At 38.9% G+C, this 21019-nt stretch overlaps 1 protein-coding gene across 5 annotated transcripts in view; it reads right to left on the bottom strand.

The window, feature by feature from the left end:
• Positions 1-13562: 13562 nt before the first annotated feature.
• Positions 13563-21019, bottom strand: part of SLC7A11 (solute carrier family 7 member 11) — a 64659-nt gene continuing 57202 nt past the window's right edge. For all 5 annotated transcript variants that reach the window (XM_068187876.1, XM_068187874.1, XM_068187877.1 and 2 more), the window contains 3 exons: positions 20541-20690; positions 18617-18794; positions 13563-13842 (listed from right to left, as the gene is read on the bottom strand). In XM_068187876.1, coding sequence (XP_068043977.1) covers positions 13775-13842; positions 18617-18794; positions 20541-20690 — 396 coding nt within the window. In that variant the 3' untranslated portion in view covers positions 13563-13774. The remainder of the gene's footprint in view (positions 13843-18616; positions 18795-20540; positions 20691-21019) is intronic.

The raw sequence follows: 21019 nt of genomic DNA, 5'->3' as shown, positions 1-21019 counted from the left end.
AGTACTGCTTCAAAGAGTAGGATTTATTTCTTCTAAATTCTCAGTTGCCTTGGCATCTGATGTGTGTCTAAGGTTCTTCTATAGTCTAAGAGTGTTCTCCATGGTCAGTGGGAAAAACCAGATGTGATGAAGAGAAAACCCACCATTCTCAAAATGCTGTGAGCTGAGATGTGTCAAAGGGTGTGAAATGCAGCCAAGTCCAACAGTGCTGGAGAGACAAGAAAGTACAACTTCACTACAAGCAGAAGTCAGACAGAGAAAAATTCATCCTTCATACACCACATTCATCCTTCATCCCTCACATGGCCTCCTGGGAGGACCAGTTTATCTCCAGTGACTACAGAGACCTTCCAATGTTGCACTGAGTTTTCAGATGGTTAGAGGCAAGTGAAATGAACATATCTTCAAAGATCCAGCATCCACAGCTCTGAAGTTAGCTCTTAATCTGCTCTTATTTTTTTCCGGAAGGCTGTTCATGCAGATGGAATATAATTTTTTTGCTGCAGCTTTATCCACTTAAGGGAGGAAAAAAAAAAAAGGAGCAAAGGAAAGTATTCTCCTGGCCATTTACATATATATGTGCAAATAAATGTATCCAAAAGGAGACAATCCTTGCAGAGCTTTCCTTTCTCTGTGAAACTCCTAAAATACAAAGAAAACAAAAGGAATTGCCAAGAGAAATCTTGTCCTTTGGACATGAGGAGAAAAAATAAGACAAAGTTATTATAACGATAACTTTTTATAAAGACTAAAAAGAAAACTATAAGGTTTTTTGTAGATTAAAAAAAAACATTTTAACTATGTAAAATTTGGTAATGTGGGAAGGTACTTTGTGTACCATTACACAAAGGTTACAGAGTTTGTTGTAACCCAGGCTGAAGCTGGTGCATAATCTTTGAAGTGATACCTATTATTTTGATACAGAGACATTCAGTAAGGAATTTAATGTGTTCTGGGATTACAGCTACCAGAACACTTTTGGCTCCAGAGTGAAGAGAGCTGAATATTCATATTCTGAGCTATAATATCCAGAACAAGAAATAGAAAGATTTGAGATTAAATTATAACTCAGCACAATAACAGGTCTTTGCTAATGTTTTTTGTAAAGTGATATTTAACAGGGTCACTTCTGCTTTTTAATTACAGAACCAGCCATAGATCATAAACAAAATGGAAGTCCTACATACTTACATTTATAAAAGTATTCTGCTGAGGTACTCATAGAATGATAGAGTGATTTGGGTTGGAAGGGACCTTAAAGATCACCTAGTTTCAATCCTTCTGCCACAAGCAAGGATGCTTCCTACTAGAAGGGTGCCCAGAACTCCATCCAACCTGGCCTTGAACACTTTCAGAAATGGGGTGTGGGAAGAGATGGGATGGAATTGATATGTGGGCTGTGGGCCTTGCCTGCAGAAGCACATGGCAGCACAAAGGAGCACATGGCAGCATAGAAAAGCACATGGGGGCACAGAGAGGCAGTCCCCTCCAGACCCTGAGGGGAAGAGGTGTCACACAGCAGACCCTTGTGGGAAAGGACCCTGCTGGAAGCTGACAGATTCCTGAAGAGGGCGTGATCACCCCATAGAAGGACGTTTAGAAAGAGTGTTGCTGATGTGGCAACATGGGATAGGTCACATAGTGAGGTTTACCATGTAAGGAAATACTGTGCCTTGAGAAAGTGTATAAAACCAGCTCGTTTCTTTGAATAAATGATTCAGATTCCCTGCTGGGCTGAGTCCATGCCTCACTCCTTCACAATAGGGCATCCCCAGCTTCTCTGGACAACCTGTGCCAGGGCCTCACCACCCTCACAGGGAAGAATTTCTAATTAATATCTATTCTAAACCTACCCTCTTTCAGCTGGAAGACATTTCCCCTTGTCCTAGCAATAGTCTGTTTGTAACGAAATCCTGTAGTTGTTTACAAGAACAAACACTGAGTACCAAGGACAGCAGAATTATGCTGAAGGTTTTGGCAGAAAGACAAAATACGGCAGACTGAAATGCAGGACTCTGAGTATTACCAATCAATAGAAATAAACTCAATGAAAACCATAAAGAAATTATGAAATATAAGATTTTCTGGACTAGAACTTCTAAACATACATTGTTGTCTGAAAAAAAAGCATATTGAATATTTCATATTATAATAGGAAAACCAACTGAAGTGGAGTCACAATCAATTTTTGTAAGAACAGAACCATAAATAAAAAAGCAACAGTATCATGATACTCATCAAACCTGTATTTTGGTAATGAAGAATAAAGGATTTCTGCAAAATAGGCTCTTAATGTAAAATCCACAAGTCTGCCTAGACTTTAGATAGCTGCTTCTGGAATGACAGCTCCTGGTCTGCTCCTAGCATTGCCAAGAATGCACGAATATGAACTATGTAGAAAATAAAAGCAAAGCACTTTTTTTTTTTAATGAACAAAAATTTTTAGGAATGGACTTGAACTGCAATCAAAAATTTCAAAGTGCTTTTGGAACCTCATGAGCAATATGAACACAGTTAAGAGGAAAAAAAAAATTACCAATCCAAAAAGAGTCTACAACTTCTAAATTATGGCTCTGTAAGTTCCTCATAAAATTGAAGACTCAGTTACTCAGTTTAAAATACATCAAATTAGATGTTCCAAAAGAAACCCAAAATCTGTAGCTGTCTTTTAATTTATTATTTTATTACTTCAAAAGCATAATTGTAACTAAAGCACTTTGTGCATGCTCTTCCTGTTATCCTTTGAACATAAATGGTTGGAATAGAATCATAAAATAGTTTGGGTTGGCAAAGACCAAAAGGATCACCTTATTTCAACCTTCTTGCTATAAGCAGGGCCATCTTTCATTAGATTAGGTTGCTCAAAGCCCCATCAAACCTGGCCTTGAACATTTCCAGGTATAGGACATCCACAACATCAATAGGTGCCTTAGGAGAACAGAAACAATATTATGTGCCTGTCTCAATCAATCAATCAATCAATCAATCACAATTTGTTTATGGATATAATTCCTCAATTGCAGACTAAAGATTTCAAAACAATATTTCTCAAATATTGTTGAATATGAGTTGACTGTCAAGAAACCACAGTTTGTTAATTGGTACAATGTCACCCACATGCAAAAGCATTTGTTGCCTGAATGCAAATACGGGGAAAAACATGGAAGGCAAATCAGGTATTTTTAAAGGTTTAGATGAACATTCATTCTTTGTTCATACAAACAAATGCCACAACATCTTGGATCTCTTTTCAGCTCAGTCCTGGTGATTGTAACTTGTACCAGGCAGTTCTTACCTGCCCTCAGGTTTCATACAGCACCCACAGGTTTATTCTGGAAGAAGAGATAGGTCTGTATTTTCTGGCATCCCTCTTTAAGGGGACATGAAGCCTGTAGTTTCCTCTTCAAGACACCAGGACTTGAAATTCATAGGGAGAAAACTCTGCCCATTCTATCCTACAGGTGATGACTCTGTTGTGATATTGTCCTGATCCTCTCAATTCAGCTGGTCTCCCTACTGTTACCTTTCTCCTTTTCTCCAGCCTCCTAAAATAACCCAGCTTTCCCAACTGCCCTCATGAGCTGAGCCTTCTTTTTTAATTTTTTTTTCCCTGAGATGTGTTTAGCTCTCTAGGGAGCTGAATTGCTTAACCCCCACAGAGACAGAAGCACGACACTGACAGCACCTCTACATTCACTTTGGAGCTCAATTTCTTTTATACAGTCTATTGGAGCTCAGTATAAAAGACTTCCTGGTTTTAGAGCTTCCAGTAACTTACATTTGTCACAAACATGGGCTTCTGGGCGGGTTCTCAAAAGCCAGCCATTTTTTCCCAGACTCTGTTCTCACTATATTCCACTGCCCCACTGGGTGTGGGGCTGCCTCTCTGTGGGAGCTGATGACTTTTCCCTGGTACATTGCACCTTTTCCGCCACTCAGACAGGGAGAACCACTCAAGCCAAATTTCTCCACAGTGGCAGCACCTGAAAGACTGATGCTGGAGGTGCTCGGGAGAAGAGACAGGAATATCAGAGTCCCAAAATTTTGGCAGCACAGCTCCCCTCCTGAAGCACTCACTCCTTCCCCAGAGTTTCAGGATTAGTACACAGAACATTGCTCTTATGTGTTCTCCCACCTTCAATGCTTTATTTCTTCTCTCATGCCCACATATTTGTCTGCCTTTATTTGAGAACAAAATGTTTTATATAAGTCTGGAGAAATTGTTGGGTTTTTGTTTCTTAAGTATTTGCAGTAGTACTTCTGAAGCATCCCTATCATCTGACAAAAAAAAAGGGAATTTAATGCAAACCCATATTTCCATCTCTCTCCAAATACTGCTGCTTCCTCTACAGAAATTGTTTTACTGACTCTGATTTTTTTGAAATTAATTTGGTATTCATGAAAGAACTCAGATTGATAGACTAGAAAGTGATGGCCAGATTTCTGCACAGAACTCAGATAAGCAAAACTATCTCAGTTTCTAAAATGGTTCTGGTGGGATTTTAGTTCTAATCCAGAGGGAAATGTTTCACCCCTGTGCACAATATGGTGCAAGACAGTGTTCCCACTTCTTCCCAGGTTCATTTTAAAGGCTTGTTGCCTGGATGGGGTGCTGTAAGGTAGCAGGCTCCCTACCTGGTGACTTTGGGAAGCAGCATAATGAGACACAGAGGCCAATAATGTGGTCAAACAGTGATTTAAATAGCTGATCTAACATTAAAATGCTAATTTATTGCCTGAGAGATAGAATCTTCTCTTTCCTCAGTTTAGTTATAAAGAAAGGAAATTGTTGTATTTTAAGAGCAACATTGAAAAATATGGAATGGATAAAATACAAAATAAAAAAACTTTTTAATGTTGAGAGCATTGGTGAAGAATATCCAATTTTCCAATAGTGATTACAACCTCCGAAGGACTTCAAAGTTTGCAGCAGCCTTTCTACCTACCCAAGGGCTATGTTCACATGATTTGTTATGCACAGTCACTTTGATATGAGTAAACACAGGTGCAGATTTGCATCAATCAATCAAAAAAAAATCTGTTTAATGTTTTTCCAACAGCTTCTTTTTATTATCTTTTCCTTTTTTATCTAACTTTGTTCCAAGACCAAAATAACAAGCCTTCATCCCATGCACAGTTGTAGTGTTTGGCATACTAGGGGCTGGTATGATGCCTTACCAAAAACATGTTCCATTCTTAAGGAAAAGAGGGTCCATGTTATTTTGTTTCATTTATATTGGAGAAAAATAGAGTGTGAAATACTATAGGTTTGCTACAAAGAGCTTGAAAGAACCTCTTGATTATTATTCACTGCTTTATAGATCATTGTTAAAAGTGTTAATTTCAATTATCTAAATGTTTTTCTGGCTTGTGTGTCATTTGCTGTAAAATTACCAGGGCCAGATTTATTGGTGTACACCATTTGCTGTGTGCAATTCCAACCCCAGCTTTACAGCTGCTTTGTGTTGCTGGAGTGGTGCACTGAGCTTTTTAATGGTTCTGGCTTATTGACTATTCCCCACACATTCTATATCAATTTATTATTCCATGGTGGATAGCTGTGTACTTGCTGCAATTTACTTTAGAAACAGTATTAAAAAAGAAGTTGGCATGCACTAAATAATACTTCATTGATTGTCTTAATCTTGCAACACAGGAGTGCAGCTCTGCATCACTAACCCTTAAAGAATACATACATACATGTATATGCATACACAGAAAATCATTTGTAGTATAAAAGAGAAAGTCAAATTAAAGCCATACAAGCCAAAGATAAATGTATTTCAAATGACATCCTGAAAAATTGTGAGAAAACCCAACACAATGTGCTGCACCACTCTGTAGTTTGTATGTAGGCATATTCATAACATGAATGAACAGCAACTCCTCCATGAGAGCAGCTTCCAGATGAATTCTATTCTAATGACAGATGCACAGACCCCTCGCCAACAAGGCAGGACAGGGAGACAGCCATAGGCTGCTGTTCCTTGCTCCCTCTGCCCAGAAAAATGTTTGGGTTTCAGATCCAAATTCAGTATTCAAGACCAGAGCCTTGGTGCAGACATCCATCACCAAGAGCCCAACAGCAACCAAACTCAAATTTGTATGACTAGAGATTTTCTGATACTTGAGTAAGCAGTTTTTTCTAAAGTAGGAGGAGCATGAGTGTTTGGGTGAACATCTAAACTTTTGAGTAACACATAATGATTTCATTTCTAAACAAAGCACTCTTAGTGAGTGCAGAAATTAGCTATTTTATTACTCACATATGTCTGCTTTAGCTAAAGGTTTTATGTTTCCATTCTGGAAAGGTTTTTGAAAACAATTTTTGTTTAAAGTATGGGTAAAGGAATAAAAATGGGCCAAGATGGATTAAACACAAGAGAGAATTATTACCATGAGCTACAACCTGAAGCATTTTAGCAGATACATGCCACTAAATAAATATGACAGTCGTGCTGCACTGTATGCTGTCTTCTAAGCCATCCTGCTTTTCATCATCCAGATGCCTCTATATGATCTAAAGTAGGGCTGCATGAGACTTGCAGTCAAATGCAGTGCTGTCAGAAAGGTATGATCAATCATCTCTGCCAACCTGACAGTACAGGATCTGATTTATTCTGCCTCTGACTCCTATATTTATTACAAAATCAAAGGTAGGGCTTAACATTAGTACAAAGCACTGGAGTTTTGTTCAATAGTGAGCTGTTGCATGTGGAACAAGCATCAAATCCCCTGATGTTTAATGATTCATTTTAAATATATCTGGTACATGAATTAGCAAACAGAGATGGGAAATACTGACAGCAGCCAAAAGTAATTTATGAACATTGAATTGCACTGTGCAGTACATGTAGAGAAAATACAGTGAGAATTCCCTTTAAAGCTTCTTTTTCTGCCCCAGCTTTCAAGTAGAACACCTGAGGGAGCTGTCCTGAATGTAATGCTTAAAAACAAAGGAAAGAAAAAGAAAAGGGAAAAAAAACCACAAAAGAAAAAACAAACCAAACCAAACCAACAACAACAAAAAGCCAAACAAACAAACAAACAAAAAAACCAAACTCAGGAAACTTGAAATGTCCCTCTAGAACAGTATAACAGATATTTTTTAATGAAGCTATTGGTAATTGAAAATATGCAAGTAATTAAGTATACATAGAAGGCTAATCATAAAATTCACTGCTGTGCATGTAGTCTTTCAGCTTGTCCAAATCTCTCAGTATCCCCACAGAGTTTCCATAACCTCAAGTGCAGTTTACCATGTGCCCAAATTTTTTTAATGCTAAGTTGGCCAAGTCAGGACCTCTGATCAGGTGCAAGGATTCTGTTAAAACACCACACCCTTGATACCTGAGAGGAGCTGAGTATTTCCCGTGATAAAAATTAAGATCCTCCAGCTGCAATCTGCAAACAGAACTATATGAGCCTGTTAGGAGGGAGCTGCTTGGAACTGCTTTAGAGCTTTATGTGACCCTAATTTATGACTGTGTTACTTTTTAAAAGTACAGCTGTTACAGCCTGAAAAACAATTTTCTATGACATGATAGTTTTTTTCAGGTGAGGAAAAATAGGTGGTTTAAAAAAATCACAAGCAAGTTGACAAGAATAGCACCCAGCTTAAAATTAAATACAGATTTTTCAAAGCTGGCTTGCAGAAGAGACACTGAATAGAAATGCTCTCAGTGAGAATGTATTTGTAGCCTTCAGTCAGGGTGAATGCAGAAGAAAGCAACTGGGAAATCATCTGCCTAGGAGGTCACGTTTATAGCCCTCAGATTTTCCTAATTTTCTCACAAAAATTTTGCCAAATGTGGAAGAATGTACACAAATGTAGAATATAAAACATCTCAGGCTTTGCACTCATGGTGTACTGGGCTGTGTCATAAGCCCTCCTGAAAGCCTCCAACCAGTTTAAGCCAGAGATCCTGCCTTGATGCTTTTCAACAGCTTGATACATAGATAGCATGAAAGCTCAAGTTCTCAAGAAGAGTTATTCATCTGCACCAGTCTGACTGCTTTGCTATGCATATTCATTGATGAGTATCATTAGAAATCAGCCGGAAGTCATAATTAAGACAAGCCGCATTGCTAGCAGCAAATTATAGACGTACTTTAGATCCAATTACACTGTAATTACACTGTAACTGAGTGGCAAAGAGATATTGGCTGCTGAAATGGCATCAAATGGCTTTCTTCAGGCAGAGCCAAAGGTACAGGGTAAAATTAGAAGATCCTATAACATTTAACTTCTCATAACTAACAGGGAGGGGGGAAAAATAAAAATCTCACACACACAAAACCACATTTAAAAATCAGCACCAAAATTCCTATCTAACAGTCTTACAAAACATTTTAAGTACAAATGAAAGAGGTGATTTCAAAAGCCAGCTTCTTTTTAAAAACCAGGGTTCCAACTTCCCTTGAACAGAACAATCTCTGGGCTCAGCAAAGGGCCTGTTAGAGCTAAGGTCACCTGCTAACATCCAGTTCTACGAGGTGCACCACAAAAGAAGGGATGGCATTTCCCTTTCAAAGGAGATGTAGGTGAATTTCTGGATCTGAAAAAGGCCTGTAGAAAAGCTTAGCAGTGGGAACATTTTGTAGCCTGAGTTGAGAGCAGAGAATGAGTTAGAGGAGCATAAAACTGACTGTTGCCACATCATTTTTATAACCATGTTGAATCATCACCAATATCATATTTAGAAAATATCAAAGCTTTGATATACATCACAACACTGTAGACATTCCTGTTACAGGGAATATTAAGAGGATCCAAACTCTCTTGATAAAGTTAATCCTTTGTTGGAAGAGGTGTTTTATCCACTTGGTTCTTTGCTCTTCAGGGAAAAATTATTTCAAAAGCTTATTTGATTAAAAATAGAAACAAGAAAGTGAATGTAAACAGAAATGGTGTCAGTTGTTGATATGTTCCCCAAGATTTCCTTGACAAAAATACAATAGAAAACAAATTAAACATGGACTAACACACAAGAAAATTCTACAGGCTTCTGAAGGAAACCAAAAAACTCCATGTGTTTGCCAAGTCTCAACAAATCCCCAGGGGTGTTTAAGGAATGGAAGATTTCCCGAGTTACTCCAGACACCACCAGAGAGAAATGGTTTAAATAATGCAAGGGATGTTCAAGGGGAAAAAGAAAAATCACAAGTCATGTCTTTTACAGAAAAGGCACAGGGTTATCTCAATCTACCATCTCCCTTTGACAGTACCAGCCTTCCCTGAGACTTATCCTGCCAGCGGGAGAGCCAGGCTGCGGCATTTGCTCGTTAAGACCTCAAGCAGATAAAGCGCCGGCTAGCGCTGCCTTGTGAGGCCATAGCCGCTACATTTACGGGCACTCCAGGGTTGTGGAGTGCCCTGGTGTGGGTAATGCAGCTTTGGTGGCTGGACGCTGAGAGGAAGCGAAGGGACGAGAGAAGAACTCTTTGCCTGCAAAACTGAGAACTTTTATTCCCCCATGTGTGGTCTGACTGAATTGCTCTCAGATCGTTCTAAGGCAAAATGGCGACAGACAAAAGGTTGCATCAGATTAAATAGGGGGTGGGCGGACAGGGTGGAAACCTGCCTCGCCCTATGGGGTTAAACTCAGGTAGGGTTTCACAACCAATGGTGATATAACAGAGGTGGGTACAGTGTTCTGGGACAAATAGAAATGCAAAGGTGGGGTGACTGACACAGAACTTTCATGAAGAAGCAGGGAGTGGTTACAAGGTCGACACCCCAACAAGGAGTGACAACCTCTGATTGACAGAACCATGTAAGGAGAAACCCTGGGAGGAGTGAGAAGATTGACAGGTGACTGTGGTTTTGTGCAATGGGAACTCTTGGAGTAAACAACCTGGATCAAACCATTGTGAGGGAAAATAGGGGCACAAGGAACATGTCTAACTAACATTAATAAAATCCCTGACTAAACCAACCCAACCTACAACACCAGGCTAAAAGGGACTCCACAGCACCTTAGGCAGGACACAAACTAGCATGGGCAGTATTCATTTTTAGCATGGTTGTCCTGCAGAAGAGTCTCCAGCCTTAGGCAGCTGCCCTATAAACCATTAGGGGTTATCACACATTGTCCTGCACTTCCCCCTGACCACTCCTGTCTGGGTTCAAATGCCAGTACTTTGTACTTTGCATCCTTGGCAGACATAAATACAAATTTTGACTTGGATTTCAATATATTCGTTACCTGCTCCATGCTTTGCTGTCCAAACTATCTGTGGTCTGCTGGTCATTAAACACAACAGTTGATAGGTACAATGAAAAAAAAAATGAAATATCTAATTCCTCCTAAGAAAGATCAACACCCATTTCTCGAAGACTTGCTAATTAAAATCTGTTTGGATCCTGATATATGGCTAATGCTTAAGTCAGAAATTCTGGAGTCACTGAACATAATGGGAAATCATCTTTATCTTGTTACATCAACACAATTATTCACTCTGTGGAAATGGGTAACTACTACTTTCTCCTGTAGAAAAATATTTGAAAACAATTCTTAAATTGAAGCCTGATTTTCCTGTGAAAATCAAAAAAGCAGTAGCATACACATTCAGACAAAGAGTTATATTTATATACATATAGTGAAAGGCACATGAACCTTTGGCAAGCAAAGTTTTTTTCCATTCAGATTTAAAAATATGGAAGACATAGTATGGTCAAAAGAAGTCTCTGTTGCGATTTGAATTGAAAATAAATAATTCTTATGAGGGAATTGTAATGCTCCAGATAAGGAGATGCAAAGGCATGTCCGCCCCTTCAGAGGCTTCAGGTGCTGAACAGTTCCTCTTCTATACTAAATCTGACCAGTATTTTCTACTCACATAAGATGTTCATTTCTCTTGCCTTCAGTGACACTTTTACCTATACCCCAGAAAAGTGACAAATTCAAAGAAGAAAAAACCAGCAACAACCACCTAAACTAAAAAGAAGATATCTTTTGACACATCCAGTTAATATAAAAGTGCAAAAGCACAAAAAATAAGAACCACTGAATATCTCCACAGAAATAGTCTCATTGGCTGACTACCTAAGGCCCTAATAAAAAAAAAATATATAAAGTTTATCCTTTATCCTAGAAGAATTTCCTCTATGACTCTGAAAAGAAATACTTAACAATCTTATAAGAGAATTTGATGCTTTAAGAAAATATGGTTTTCCTCAGTTTCTGAAGATATGCCTCACTTTCAAATGTAATAAAAATCCTTTATACTGACTTTCATAATACAGTGGAAACCCAATTACATTATTTTGTGCTGCACTTGCATATGCTAAAGAAACTAAACCTGAAATTAAAATCTCTGTGTACCTTCAAAAACCCCAGATTTTTATTTTGCATGTAATTTTTTTCCTTCCTAAAATATACAACTTCTCAATCAACAAGTCTTAGGATTTCCCTTGGGATAAATTAACCCTTTACATGAACTAAAGCTAGTAAAGATATGTTCATTGAATCAGGCTTCAGAAACATTTCTAAACCTTAAAGACCACAATGGGAAAATAAAACAACATTCAGTTATATTTATGGAGCCCATTTATTTCTACAAGTTAATACTGCCAAAATTCAAATTTTCAAGTAATGTGGCACAACAGGAGTGTATACATGGGAATGAAACAGTCAGAGTGAAAAAGTTGCATCCACTGTGGCTCTGGAAGTGGTTTGCTCTGGATCCCTTGCACTTTGCATTCGTTAGGGGAGAAACAGGTTAGGTGCACCCCTGCAGGGTACCAGACAGTTTATTTCTGTCAGAGAGCAGCAGAGTTTGTGCACTTTAAAGATGCTCCAGGGGGACAGAGACCAAACCCCAATGAGCGGGGGTGACAGGAGATGGCCTCAAAGGCAGAACTGTTACCCAAAGGTAAGTACTAAATCCACTGTCAGCACAAAAAAAAAACTCTCTCAAAATGTTTGCCTAAAAAAAAAAGTTCAAATAACACTAAATTACTCTAAGCAGAAAACATTTAAAGAAAAACACTATTTGCAAAACACTTTCTTTGTCTTAAATTACTGCTCTTCTCCATAAGCAGTTACTTGCATTTCCCTACTTTTGTGAAATTCCACCACAGAGATACAAAATCAAAAAACACGTATACATTTAAGACATATTACTGTACACCTTTAAAGCAGTAGATATTCTGGATATATACAATACATATACAATACACAGTCTCCCTTTACTGTAGTGCTCTGGCTATTAGTTTTGCTTTTCTCCCAATTTAGGAAGTTAAATGTTGCTTAGTTCCATAAGAATTTTCATGAAACGTGACTTGCTGAAAGCAGACAGCTCAAATAGTAGTGCACTCAATAGTTAGGTGTTATATTCTTAGCAGAGTGATAATAAACCTTAACCTTAAGGTTAGGTAGTCATTAAGCATATAAAACTGAATTTCTAAATATTAAAAAACTTCTTTAGCTATACAATTATCTTTTTAAAAGGGTAAAATTTCAGCTCATATTTGAGCCAGAGCTCAGCTCAAAAATAGCTCTGGAGATGAATTTAATTTTATTTTATCAGTTTTGAAGGACTTTCTCTGTTTCTAATGAGATAAAACCCATGAGAAGACAGGAAAAGCACATGTTCCTCAGTGTTCCAAAGCTCTGTTAACTGGAGTGTGCTTGAGTGAAAAGCCCACAGATCAGGCACACATCCTACTCAAATCAGCAAATCTGCTGTAGCCTGCCTTATACCTTATTAATAAAAAAGTATTGCATTTATTGCCATGTCTTTACCATGTTCCTACCAAGTGACATCTATTTCTGCCCACCAACACTGATACAAAACTTTAAAATCAAGTTTGCCTGACTGATAACTGCAGGACCATATGCTATCAGATAGGAAAAATTCATACAGCAGTGGAGGCAATCTTCAAATATTTTGACTCATTTGAAGGTCAGTGCTCAACTTGCTGGATTTTGTGTGTAGGTACACAAACTCTGGTAAAACCAGTGATCAATTCCAGCCTGGTAAAAAATTTAATGTGCATAAAATCACTGCTAAAATTCCTGTGTTAAGATCTTTCTGCCCCACTGGCAGAAATATTAAGTCTCAAAAAATGTTTCTGTTGGCTATGGTATAAGAACTCTGGAATGAAGAAGCTTTGAGTTTACCATCACAAAGGTCTGGGGAGTGGTGCTTCTGTCTGTGTGCTGGAGCTCCCGGTACGTCAAAAGACGCCAAATCAGGCTGCCAAACAGAGTGATGGGAAGAATGCAGTATGTGAAACTCAGCAGCTTTATCTCAGCCTTGCTCTGGTGAGAGTTGAGATATCCAAGAACAGAAAGCAATATCCATTCTTCACAGTACACCCAGCTATTACACATCACTTAAACCTATCTTCAGTGACAAGGCAAACAAAATCCCAGTACGATGAACTTACAGTTTGTAAAAATAAGACACTATACCAAAATAAACAGTAAAGAGTTCCCTCATAGCACAAGTACTTGCTTTCTACATATAGACCAACTATGTCCAAAAAAATGTTGCAACAGCATCATAAAAGGCAATTTCTGGTAATCTCATAAAAGGCATAAAAGGCAAGCACAAGTATTTGCTTTCTACATATAGACCAACTATGTCCAAAAAAATGTTGCAACAGCATCATAAAAGGCAATTTCTGTTAAGGGACTTGTTTGGTATCCATTGCAACTGTGACTTGTTCCTCCAGTTTGCAGCACATTAGGAAGGGGGAAAAACTCCCTACTCTTTTTCTTTCAGGTAGAAATGAAACACCAAGCCGAAATGCTGCACATGATGATCATGATTTCTGATCTTCCTCTGCTGGGATGACTTCCAAGAGGATTTGCAATGTTGTGGTTACCCTGCCTGCAAAGATAAAAGCATACACGTGGTAAGATTTTGCAGGAGAGATTAAGAAGAAGAAGTCAGGAAAATTATCTTACCTTCTATACAGGCTACTTGCACATAGACTTCACACAGGTCATATATATTACATACACATATATCATTTAAACTCAACATTTTCTTTTTAACTCTTTTCTGTGCCTCTGATCCAAGGCTGTGCATATACAATAATAATGGAAGGGTACAGATGTATAACCTTATTCAATAAAAGTCTGCATGCTTTTAAAGGCTATCTTTAAAAATGACTACTCTGCATAACTGCTTTGCTTTATCAAGATTTTATGTTGAAATAAAAGTCTGGAAGAATTCAAATAACTTAATTTACCAGTAGCAGCATCTCACAGAATATATGAACTGAAACCACTTCTCTGATCTTCTGTCTAAGGCAGATTCTACCATCCTTTCCTCTTCTCTCTGGATGTCACCAGTTCAGTGCAAAGCCAGGTTGCCCTTAGACTATAAACTGATAGGGGCAGAGAGGCCAGGAGTCTCCAGGCATTGCATTTTCCTCCGATCTGCCTTCCCTACCTGTAATGGGACATCAGAGCTGGGCTGAGTGTAGCAGGGATGAAAGACAGGAGGAAAGCCAACAGCAGAAAAACAGCAGGGCTTCATCCCAGCCCTTCCAGCTTTGAGGACAAGCAAAGGGAAAAAGAGAATTTTATGAAGCAGAGCAGTGGCATGACAGGTCTTGGAAAAGGGCATAGCAGCAGAGGGAAATCGTGGGCATCTCTAGAGCTGGCTGTGATTTTGTTCACCTAAATGGACAGACCCACTAGCAGCAAGACCTTGCCCAGTTCTCCATTTCCATGCAGCAGTTTTTCTATCTCCTGAGATGAAGCCACAGCAGAGCAGACAAGCTGGGGGAGCTGGCATTCTTTGCAGTTTTTGGTTGCAATGTACTCAGAATAAATCAGTATTTGGAGCATTTTCCCCTATGAAAATGTTCCAATTTGTTTCCAGCCAGTACCTCTATGTTGTCTGCTTGGAGTGGTGCCTAAAATTACACGACCAGTTCCACATTTGCCACAAGACAACTTAACACACCATGGCAGTGCAGATAACTTCCCCAGCCCACTTTAAATCCTAATTTTCCCTTTTTAAGAGAAGAATTCACTGCAAATGGGTCCCAGGGGACAGCCTTTATTAAAAAATTCCAGACCCTCTATCCACACAAGCACCACATAAAGTTTAGGTGAGGAAAGAAAGCAGGAATTTTATCATATATATATATATATATATATATATATATATATATGACTGGACATGAAATCTGTAACAACAAAATGTTGAGATAATCTCCCATGCATCCCACCACAAACTCAACAAAGAGAAGAAAATTGAGCATATAACACTTTGTCCTAAGTGAGAAAGTGTTATCCTCTGGTGTTGCTAAATAACCCTGGAAGAGATATTTTGTTATATAACGAGATCGCATTTCCAGCAAGGGCTCAGCTACGATAAAAAGTAGCATTCAACTTTTTACCTGTTTGCAAGTCAACCCACTGTAAAGAAATAGATGTTTTTAAGTGTGATTCTAAGGTTGTGTTTTCAGCTGAGGAAGTGCAGATAGCATTCTCGTGCTGGTGATGCATACTTTTACACACTGATCTTCTGCTTAAGATTTGCTAGGCTTAACTTTTTTTCATTTTCACATTAGTTTTACAAAAAGAAATAATGCAAAGGTCAAATGAAGCCTGTACCTGCTGAAAATTATTTGTCCCAGCACATCTAGTGCTACAGCAGAATTCCTTTGGAAGAGGAAAGAACAAAATGTTATTCTCATTGCAAAATACCATCCTAGAATCTACAAACCCTACAAGCTGTACAGTTACCTTTTGTTCAATGCAGCAATTTTATAAGGAGAATGGGCAATGTAAATGCCCTAAGTACAGAACAAAGACTTTCAGCCTTGGGAGAGGATTCGTTGGGTAATCTATTTGAGGGCCCTGCTAATGTAATCAGCCTGAAACTCCTTTCAAAAGTACATGTATCTTCAGGCTGGCTCTTTTATCTTACTACTCATTCTGGCTGCTCAATATCTGCTGCATTTCCCTGTGGAATGGTATCACCCTCCTGGAAGACCCCTATAGCTGTGACTGTTAGAATGATCCTTACTTCCTCTTTGTACCCCATTGGCCCAGAGCCAGATAACCCAGACCTCCCAGACCCTAGATAAAAAACCCCACCGCCATTGTCCATTCTCTTTTTCCTCCTTCTCTCCAGAGAATAAACACCTGGAAACTGAGCCTCTGCGAATATCTCGCCTGGTTTCTGAAGCTTCGTATCCCTGCAGATCCCCCAAGGCTGGGCTAGCTTAGCAGCTCAGGGGGGCTGACAGGGGGGAAAGCTTCAAATATCCCCTTCCTCGGGTCCTTACAAAACCTATTCAGGATATGCCTTCTGACCTTACATAGGACTGGTCCGTACCCATGGATATTTGCACTTTATGGGGTTTATGAGCAGTAGCCATCTTGTGCTGCTGAAGCACAGCTGGGCAGCTGGACCAGTCAGTGCCTCACGGTGACTTTTCAAAGCCTAACACCAGCTGCCCATGTGCTGATCTGGGCACATTAAGCAACTTGGGAACAGTATTGGTAGCACAGCACTGTGTTCAGACTAGCAGGCTCCTACTTCCCTCTGGTATCACATGGAATGATTAAATAACAATCCAATTTTTTTATACTGTCCTTTACCTCATGTCTGGAGGCACTTTCATGCCTATGTAAGATATATTGTTTCAAGGTTAGAATATCAAGCTAGCAGCCACCCAATTCCTTTTCTATATCTGACAGAGGTACCTTAAGTGAATTTATCCTCATTCGATACCTTTTGTAAATGTTCTCAGGCTATACAATGGGTCTCCCAAAATAATGCCAGCTTAATGACTCCACAGAGAACGTTTTTTGCTTCTTCTTACGGAAAAGAAAAATCTGTTTGTTTCACACATAAGTCTCCACTCTGCTCCATCTCAAAACTGTCAGCATCAGTTTTCTATCATTACTGTTGTTATTTTTGAGATAATTGCAAAGAAAACAAGCTGTTTCCCTCACTAAATGGCTTCTGCTGCATTCCTCTCTCAGCCAGTACACCATGCCCATCCATAGATACAACACAGACACACAGACTTCTTTCTAGAAGGAAAATTTTGTGTTATCTCAAAAGCTAGAAATTATTCACCTTCATTGTCACAGCTGGCAGAAAAATCTTCACATCTATCCAGTCTACCTTAAAGACAATATTCTTTCTCTTGCCCAATAAATGTAGTTCAACACTGTCATCCCGTGGCCAAAGATTCAAGTAGCTGTGTTCCAAAACCTCTGAGACATGACAGAAAATGCCAAAGAAGCTCCTGGATTTGATAAGGGAAAAATTCCTAGACCCTAAATGTCAAGACTGAGAGATTATAAACACACTAAGCCCCAACTACTAAATAGAATGTCCTTCTGCATACAACTGCTTTAATTTGTACTGAAGATTTCTACCTATTCCCGGGACAATGCAAGTAATTTATAATGTTTTGGCTATAAAATTAAGATTTTGCAAGCCTAAACTAACACCTTTTGTTGTAAATACTTTCTGCCCTATTGCCTATGGACTTCCCAGCATGTATTGAGAGAGAAATTCACATATTCTACAGCAGATAGGATATAACTCTATAACATATTTATATCTAGAAAATACATACAACTGTTTATACTGTAATTACATATAAAAGGACTATTCTTTTCTTTTGAGCAGCTCATTTTAAATCAACAATATGCACTTTTGATTCAGCATCTATAGAAATCAACTATTTTTAGTTAAAGATTTCACAGGTTGAGTTTTAGTTTTGCAGCAAAAGAAATTTTGTTTTGTTTAATAAATTATCCATCATTCCTGAATTATCTTGCCAGTAGTCTTATTTCATGTTTTGAAAACTCCCTTTAGTTTGGAAGCCTATCATCCTAGTAACCCCAAAAAAAAAAGAATGAAGAGCTGTAATAAATGATACTGACTTCTAATTGAAGTGTTTCAAATAATCCTTCTCTAACCCAATCAGAACTTCCACAAATCCTTTCAAAACCTTTCAGAAATGTTTCAGAAAGTATTCTCAGTGTATTTCAGGCATGAAATACTACTAGCCAAGTCACACAGAAGTCATTCTTCATGAAGCACAGAAATAATTTCCATAGAGGCATGTCAGCTATGGTATACGTTGCTATCACCCTGTCAGGAGCCACTGCTAAGGACAATATCCCCATGCCAAACCTGCCTGAATCTTCCAGACACTTCCAGTCCCTTTCCAAACACTCCTCAGTGGTCCACAGACACATGGTGTCAGTAGGGAACACCAAGCTCATCCTGATATCACAGTTGTTTTGCTCAAGATTCCAAACAGATTCTCCAAGGGGTGCAGTACTGCCTTTATTAGCCCAGATGCAGGGTCAGGAGAAGATGATGGTGATTTAAAAGGAATTAGATGTTTGTAAGGGAGGGCAGGGAAGAAGCATCAGTCCTTTAAAATCAATCACTGGCTGAAGAACAGCCTTGCTGTGAATGTACCTCTTTAGGTAGGGGACATTGATTGCCACTGGCAGATCAATGCTAGAGCATGCGCCCAAAAGCAACTTGCGTTGTCACCCCCAGCCCACAGCAGCTGAGAGCATCAATCCAAAAGATTTCACAACACAGGAGAGCTCTGAGAAACTCCTGGAGTCAGCATGACTGTGAGAAGTCCCACACCAGGACTTACCTAGAAGCTTTCTGAACCACTTTGGCTTATTGTCCCATACAATGAAGAGGTAGTAGGCAGGAATGCCAGTCAGGGTTATTGCAAATCCAATCCCTGTGTTCACTGGATCAGAGTAAAGTGACAGCGCAACCATGAAGAGGCAAGTGAAGGAAAACAACGCTGGAATAAATAAAGGAACCTGAAAAATAACCACAAAAAGAACCATTAAATAATAAGGTCATTGTAAAATAATGACTAAGGCATTTAACTTTCCATAAAATGTAAATTGAATAAGACCCAGCAGTACAGGATAGTTCTGGAGAAATAAGGGTATCTAGAGGAGGCACACAAATGTCAGTGACTGCAGAAGCCAGGCCCTGCCAACTGCTAGGCAGTGAGTACCACAGAAGTGTCTTAATTACACTCTAAAACACTCCAGTGTTTTACTTCCTTTTAAATGTAAAGACTGTAAATAAGTTACACTGTAAAAGTCCTTCCTCTAATTCCCCAACATATAAGCAACCAGCTCTAACCACAGTAAAGATTTCAGTTTTCATAATTACCCATTAGAAAACATTTTAAAACACAACCAGGAGCTCAAGTCACCTTTTAAAACTATTAAGAACATACTGATTTTCCTCCTAAGGTAAAAATCAAAATCTACCAGGAAGAGAGAAAATGACACAGCAATTTGACTAGTGATAAAGATATTTGATAGTGTTATGCACCTGACAGCAACTGAAAAAGCACTTTCTGACCATATGACTGATGGCATTGCCAGTGTCACTGTCGAAAGCACACAAAGTAACCATATCAAATTTATTTGCTTAATTTTCAAGAGCACCAATACAATCACTCTCTTAGCAACTCTCTGAAGGAAATGCCTACAGGCATGGCTTATGAGACAGTAAGTGTAATGGAGAATTGAGAATTCCTCGGAGATTGTTCTCTTCCTTTCATGCCTTTCATGTCTCAAAGCATTACTGTTCTTTTGTGCACTGTCAAAACTTTTTTTTTTAATCAAAGTGAAACAGGTTGTACTGTTCACTCCTTATTTACTAATATACCTACAAAAATGCAACAATACACATTCTTAGTTCTTCACAAAAAGTCTTCTTGGCAGCATCTAAATAGGGATATATTTCTCAGTTTTTTGATGATGGATATTATCTTTGTGGATACATAATGGGACAACTTACTTTGTATGATGCTACTTAAAACAAGCAAGAAAAATAGCAGAACCAAGGCCAAAATAGCTACTATTCAAGGGGCTGGACTATTAGCATTTTCTTTCAGGGTTCACGATAACTCTGTCTGCCAATCCACTGCAAGTGCCAAATATTACAATAATCACACTAACCACTTATTTGCACAGAAAATTGGTTTACTTAATATTGGATATGCAATGACATAAATGCCCTCTCTCATAAATTCTTGTGCTTGACATGACTTTTTGGTCATGTTATTGTATATTTGGTCATAAAATTATCCAGGCCTTTATCAAAAGAGACACTAAATAGAGGACTGGCTGCAAATCAGTTTGGCACATGTAACCCCAATATTTGCAGTCTGTGCCCTCTGTGACTGCAGAGGTCTCAAGGTATTTTTACACAGCTTGCATCACACAGCTCACATCACACAGCCTGAAGATAACAGACAAGCAAAACTGAGCAAACGCCTTCATCTCTGCACAGCAGCTTCAGTCTCTGCCCCCAAGCATAGGGAAGAGGCAAGAATTCTTTTCCAGAATGGAACACAGCTGGGGTAGCACTGGGGACCTTGCAGGAAATCTCTCAGTCTTCACTGCAAACACTGTTTCCTCTTAAATCGGTTTTTCCTGAGAAAGAAGTTAGCTTGTTGCATCAGAAAATGCTCCCTTGCTGTCTGACTACAGAACAGAGAGGAGGGAGGATTCATGTAAAAAAGAGTAGAGAGCAGATGTTACCTTGAAAGGACGAGGCATATCAGGACGTTTATATCTGAGATAAATCAACCCAGCAACTACTAGTCCAATAAAAAGCCACCTGGCAAAGCTGAGGAAATTCAAGAGGCTGTAGAGATCCCCGTTGAATAACATTATCATTGTGAGAGGGTGCTGCAAAAGAAATTCAGAGCATAAGAGGGGTTTAGTAGATCAATCTCTATTATTTTACAGCAGTGATGTCAAATTTTTCCACAGGGAAAAGCAGCACAGACTTATGCACACACCTGAGTGCCACAGACTTCAGGCTTGCCTTTGTCATACAATCAGGTGTGTGATCAATGTCTAGATGTCCCCTGAGACCATTTTGGATCAATATATATCTGTCCTGACTGGCCACACATAGTGAATACAAATCTGTCCCCTGTGACCCAGACAAAAATACAGAGGCACACTGCACCACCAAAGTGCTGGAGCATCCTGGGCAGCATTCTTATGGGATA

This window comes from Anomalospiza imberbis, chromosome 4 (assembly GCF_031753505.1).
Source record: "Anomalospiza imberbis isolate Cuckoo-Finch-1a 21T00152 chromosome 4, ASM3175350v1, whole genome shotgun sequence".
In the NCBI taxonomy this organism is placed as follows: domain Eukaryota; kingdom Metazoa; phylum Chordata; class Aves; order Passeriformes; family Viduidae; genus Anomalospiza; species Anomalospiza imberbis.
The sequence above is the reverse complement of the archived record's forward strand: the minus strand, read 5'-3'. Positions and strand labels throughout refer to the sequence as shown.